Source organism: Corvus hawaiiensis, chromosome 29, assembly GCF_020740725.1.
Source record: "Corvus hawaiiensis isolate bCorHaw1 chromosome 29, bCorHaw1.pri.cur, whole genome shotgun sequence".
Classification (NCBI taxonomy): Eukaryota; Metazoa; Chordata; class Aves; order Passeriformes; family Corvidae; genus Corvus; species Corvus hawaiiensis.
Genome location: NC_063241.1, coordinates 3,034,549 through 3,040,689, shown reverse-complemented (window position 1 = coordinate 3,040,689; position 6,141 = coordinate 3,034,549). Strand labels below are relative to the sequence as shown.

The 6,141-nt window shown below is 59.9% G+C and overlaps 1 protein-coding gene across 1 annotated transcript in view; it reads right to left on the bottom strand.

Annotated features, from left to right (window-relative positions):
* LOC125318069 (putative PIP5K1A and PSMD4-like protein) overlaps positions 1-6,141 on the bottom strand; it is a 39,049-nt gene that overhangs the window by 10,368 nt on the left and 22,540 nt on the right. Inside the window, 1 exon segment of the mRNA XM_048288429.1 lies at positions 5,910-6,050. Coding sequence (XP_048144386.1) covers positions 5,910-6,050 — 141 coding nt within the window.

Genomic DNA, 6,141 nt, shown 5'->3' with positions numbered 1-6,141 from the left:
GGGTCCGCGAGGAGCTCTCGTGTCCCCCCCAGCCCAAGAATACCCGGGGGGGGGTCTCTTGTCCCCGTGTCCCCCCCCCCCCGACACCCCCTATGCCACCCCAGCGGTGTCCCCTTGTCCCCCCCACCCCAACGCCACCCTAGGGGGGTTCTCCGTCCCCATGTCCCCCCAGAGCCACCCCAGAAATGTCCCCATGGCCCTTTGCCCCCCAGAGCCACCCCAGGGGTGTCCCCGTGTCCCCTCCACCCCAAGGGTGTCCTCGTCCCCTTCTTCCACCCCCAGGGCCACCCCAGGAGTGTCCCCATGGCCCCTGAGCTGTCCCCAGAGCCACCCTGAGCTGTCCCCGTCCATCCCCATCTCCCCCCCGTCCGTCCTCCTGTCCATCCCTCCATCCATCCCCGTCCCCAAAGCCACCCTGAGCTGTCCCTCTGTCCATCCCCCCGTCCCCAAAGCCACCCGGAGCTGTCCCTCTGTCCATCCCCGTCCCCAAAGCCACCCTGAGCTGTCCCCGTCCCCCCCCGTCCATCCCCCTGTCCATCCCCTGTCCATCCCCCCTGTCCCCCCCGTCCATCCCCCTGTCCCCCCCCTCCATCCCTCTGTCCATCCCCCCATCCATCCCTCTGTCCATCCCCCGTCCATCCCTCTGTCCATCCCCCGTCCATCCCTCTGTCCATCCCCCATCCATCCCTCTGTCCATCCCCCGTCCATCCCTCTGTCCATCTCCCCGTCCATCCCTCTGTCCCTCCCCTGTCCATCCCCCTGTCCCCAAAGCCACCCTGAGCTGTCCCCGTCCCCCCCCCCGTCCATCCCTCTGTCCATCCCCCTGTCCCCCCCGTCCATCCCTCTGTCCATCCCTCTGTCCATCCCCCTGTCCATCCCCCGGTCCATCCCTCTGTCCATCCCTCTGTCCATCCCCCTGTCCATCCCCCTGTCCATCCCTCTGTCCATCCCCCTGTCCCCCCCCGTCCATCCCCCTGTCCATCCCTCTGTCCATCCCCCTGTCCAATCCCTCTGTCCATCCCTCTGTCCATCCCCTGTCCATCCCCTGTCCATCCCCCTGTCCCCCCCCCCGTCCATCCCCCTGTCCATCCCCTGTCCATCCCTCTGTCCATCCCCCTGTCCATCCCCCTGTCCATCCCTCTGTCCATCCCTCTGTCCATCCCCTGTCCATCCCCCTGTCCCCCCCCCGTCCATCCCCCTGTCCCCCCCGTCCATCCCTCTGTCCATCCCCCTGTCCATCCCCCTGTCCATCCCTCTGTCCATCCCCCTGTCCATCCCTCTGTCCATCCCCTGTCCATCCCTCTGTCCATCCCCCTGTCCATCCCCCTGTCCATCCCCCTGTCCATCCCTCTGTCCATCCCTCTGTCCATCCCCCTGTCCCCCCCATCCATCCCTCTGTCCATCCCCTGTCCATCCCTCTGTCCATCCCCCCTGTCCCCCCCATCCATCCCTCTGTCCATCCCTCTGTCCATCCCTCTGTCCATCCCTCTGTCCCTCCCCTGTCCATCCCTCTGTCCCTCCCCTGTCCATCTCCCTGTCCCTCCCCTGTCCATCCCTCTGTCCATCCCCCCGTCCATCCCCTGTCCATCCCTCTGTCCATCCCCCTGTCCCCCCCCGTCCATCCCCCTGTCCCCCTGTCCATCCCTCTGTCCATCCCCTGTCCATCCCCCTGTCCTCAAAGCCACCCTGAGCTGTCCCCCTGTCCATCCCCTGTCCCCCCGTCCACCCCTCTGTCCATCCCCCATCCATCCCTCTGTCCATCCCCTCTCCCCCCCCGTCCATCCTCTGTCCCTCCCCCCGTCCATCCCCTGTCCATCTCCCTGTCCCCAAAGCCACCCTGAGCTGTGCCCCTGTCCCCCCCCTCCATCCCTCTGTCCATCCCCCATCCATCCCTCTGTCCATCCCCTGTCCATCCCTCTGTCCATCCCCCCATCCATCCCTCTGTCCATCCCCTGTCCATCCCTCTGTCCATCTCCCCGTCCATCCCTCTGTCCCTCCCCTGTCCATCCCTCTGTCCATCCCCCCGTCCATCCCCTGTCCATCCCTCTGTCCATCCCTCTGTCCATCCCCCTGTCCCCAAAGCCACCCTGAGCTGTCCCCGTCCCCCCCCCGTCCATCCCTCTGTCCATCCCCCTGTCCCCCCCCGTCCATCCCTCTGTCCATCCCCTGTCCATCCCTCTGTCCATCCCCCTGTCCCCCCCATCCATCCCTCTGTCCATCCCCTGTCCATCCCCCTGTCCATCCCCCTGTCCATCCCTCTGTCCATCCCTCTGTCCATCCCCCTGTTCCCCCCATCCATCCCTCTGTCCATCCCCCTGTCCATCCCCCTGTCCATCCCTCTGTCCATCCCTCTGTCCCTCCCCCTGTCCATCCCTCTGTCCATCCCCCCGTCCATCCCCTGTCCATCCCTCTGTCCATCCCTCTGTCCCTCCCCTGTCCATCCCTCTGTCCCTCTGTCCCTCCCCCTGTCCATCTCCCTGTCCATCCCCCTGTCCCCCCCCCGTCCATCCCCCTGTCCCCCCCGTCCATCCCTCTGTCCATCCCCCCGTCCATCCCTCTGTCCATCCCCTGTCCATCCCTCTGTCCCCCTGTCCATCCCCCTGTCCATCCCCCGTCCATCCCCCCTGTCCATCCCCCCGTCCATCCCTCTGTCCATCCCTCTGTCCCTCCCCTGTCCATCCCTCTGTCTCCCTCTGTCCATCCCTCTGTCCCTCCCCCTGTCCCCCCCCGTCCATCCCCCCATCCATCCCCCTGTCCATCCCCCCCGTCCATCCCCCTGTCCATCCCTCTGTCCCTCCCCCTGTCCCCCTGTCCATCCTCTGTCCATCCCCTGTCCATCCCCCTGTCCATCTCCTGTCCATCCCCCTGTCCATCCCTCTGTCCCTCCCCTGTCCATCCCCCTGTCCATCCCCCGTCCATCCCCCTGTCCATCCCCCCGTCCATCCCTCTGTCCATCCCCTGTCCCCCCCGTCCATCCCCCTGTCCATCCCTCTGTCCATCCCCCCGTCCATCCCACTGTCCATCCCTCTGTCCATCCCCTGTCCATCCCTCTGTCCATCCCTCTGTCCATCCCCCGTCCCTCCCCCACACAGAGGCACAGCCGGGGGGGTTCAGCAGCACCCGGAAGTTCTTGGTGGCCCCGCCCGGGGACCTCCGGGGGGGACAGAGGGGACGGAGGGGACAGAGGCCTGGGGGGCTGGGAAAGGCAGGAAAAATCCAGGAGCAAATCCAGGAGCAAATCCAGGAACCAATGCAGGAAGCAATGCAGGAACCAGTCCAGTCCCAGTCCAGTCCCAGTCCAGTCCCAGTCCGGGAACACCCCCTGGGCTCCATCGCCCCCCCGGCCAGGGCAGGTCCAGCCCGGGGCCGAGCTCCCGGCGTGGCCCGAGGGGACGGCGGCGACGGCGGCTCCCGAGCGGGCAGGAAACTCCAGGAATTCCATCCCCAGTCCAGGAGAAATCCATCCCCAATCCAGGAGAATTCCATCCCCAATCCAGGAGAATTCCATCCCCAATCCAGGAGAAATTCATCGGCATCGGATCCTCCCGGGGCCGGCGGCTCCGTGAGGGGGACAATGGGGACTTTAATTCCCGGGAAGTCCGCTCCCAGGCCAGGAAAAATTCCATGAATTCCATCCCCAGGCCAGGAAAATTCCATCCCCATTCCAGGGAAAGTCCGTCCACGATCCGGAGCCGCTCCGGAGGCACCGGATTCTCCCGGGTGAGGTGACAGAAATTCCCAGCCGGGCACGAAAATTCCGTGAATTCCATTCCCAATTCCAAGGAAAGTCCATCTGTCCTCGGAGAAGCCAAATCCTTTCTTTTATCTCCTGGAAAATCCTCCCCGGAATTCCCAAACCCTCCCCCATTCCGGCCCCTCTGGAACAGGCAGATCCCGGAAAAAACCCAACCAACCCCAGCCCAGAACATCCCAGCCTGGCCCAGCCTCCGGAGGAGGAGAATTCCCAGGAAAAAGGGGAAGCATCCCGAAATATTTAAATACTTCATAAATATTCAATCCTGGGGGGGGGGGGGGGGGGGGGGGGGAAGAAATGGGGAAAATCGGGAAAATTGGGTTGGTTTTCCCCCTCCTGGTCCAATAAAAAATGGGAATAAACAGGGATTGGGAAGAGAATGTCTAATATAGACAGTTATTCCAAGGGAAAAGGGGAAAATCCACGGGAAAAGGGGAAAATCCAACGGAATCTTCCCCAAATTTCCTCTGGGAACCTTGGAAAACCCAGGTGGGAATTGCTGAGAGCCCTTGAGATCCAACCAGCTCCGGATTCCCGGGATAAGGCCATTCCAGGGGGGGTTTTGAGGGAAAAAATCCGGGATTTTAGGGGGGGGAGAAAACAGCTTTTCCTTAAAAAAATATGGAGAAGGGGAAAGTGGGAAGAGCCTTGGGAATCTCCCGGAAAAAATTCCCTTCCTGCTCTACATTCCACGATTTCTTCGGCATAGAAAGCTCGAAATTCCGGGTTTTTTATAAAAAGCTGGGAGTTTTCCAAGCAGGAATCTTGGGAAAAGTCGTTTTTTTTCCATAAAAAAAAACCAGGGATGGAGTGCAAAGTCAGCTCCAGTCCGAGGGGCTGCTCCGGGATTTTGGGATTTGGGATGGATCCAGGTGGAAAATTCCTCATTCCAGCTTTTTTCCCCATCCCAAAATCTGCTCCGAACGCAGCTGGAGTTTTGTGGGAGGCGGGGATTTTGTGGGAATCTCAGAGCCAAGCTCTAAAAAATGGGATTTGGGGCTCGGAAAACTGGGATTTGATCCGGGATTTTTGAGGGAAATCCTTAAAAAAACGGGGCTGCAAATCCCAGGAAGGGCTCGGCTTCTGAAGATCCCAAAAAATCCCCAAAAAGTCCCCAAATTCTTCCCTGATTGTGGGAAAAGCTTCCCAAAAATCCTGCTGGGAAAAGGGAGGAGGAGCCAGGAGCTTTTCCATGATTTCTGCTCCTCTTTTTCCCTGTTTTCCCTGGGATTTTTCCTTGGAAAAGCCGGAACAAATCCCGATTTATCAATAAAAAATAATAATTAATAATTAATAATCCCAAGAATTCCTGCAGGACTAAAAACTGGGATCAGATCCAAAGGAACTTCCAAAAAAATCGGGATAAAAATACCAAAAAAAAAAAACCCCAAACCAATTCCCGGCGCGGCTCCGATTCCCGCTGGGAATTTTCCAGGAATTCACCCCCCTTTTATCCCAAAATTCAGGAATTCCTGGGAAGTTTCAGCTCCCTCTTCCCAAGGGTTTCATCCCTTCGCTGGAGCAGCTCCTCTTCCTCGCTTTTCCAAGGAAAACGGCGGCTCCGAGAATTCCAGGGGAATCCCGACGTTTTTCCCGGGTGCCATTCCCGGTTTTCCAAGGGGATTCCCGGTCTTCCAGCTCCCAGGATTGGTGGAAAAGTGGGAATTCGAGGGATTTTTGGGATTCCATCCGGGAGCCGTCGGCACCGCTTCACTGGGAAGAGAGAAACAGGGAATGAGGGGAAAGTTGGGAATTGCCCTATGGAATATTCGGGGCCTTTCCCGAAAATTTCCCCCCTGGGAGAGGAGGGGGAGCCCAGGATTATCCCAAATCCTGCTGAGATTGAAGATGGAAAAGCTGGGAATGCTCGGGATGGGATTTGGGATATTCCAGGCTCGTTGCAGGCCTTGGGAATGAGGGGTTTTCCCCCTTTTCAGCCAATTCCAGGGATTTGGGGGCAGTTGAATCCATTGGGATTGAAACGGGAGAGTCTGGGAATGCTCAGGATGGGATGTGGGATATTCCAGACCCTTGGGAATGAGGGATTTTCCTCCTTTTCCTCCAGTTTCCAGGGATTTGGGGCTCCCCAGGACCCTGGAATTTTCCCGGCTGAGCTTTGGGAAGGAGGGAGGAGCCGATCCCACTCCACTCCCACATCCCGGGATCCAAACCCCCCCCCCAGTCCCTCCCAAATCCCTCGGAATTCCCAGTTTTTCCTTGGAAAACACTCACAAAGCTGATCTCGGTCTCCTGCAGCTCCTCCAGCTCCAGGGGCAGGGAAGGGCCGGGGGATCCGCTGGAAACACAACGGGAAAAGCGGGAATTTGGGGAATCCTTGGGAATCAATCCAAGGAATCCCAGCCGCAAATCCCGATCTCCTGCTGTTC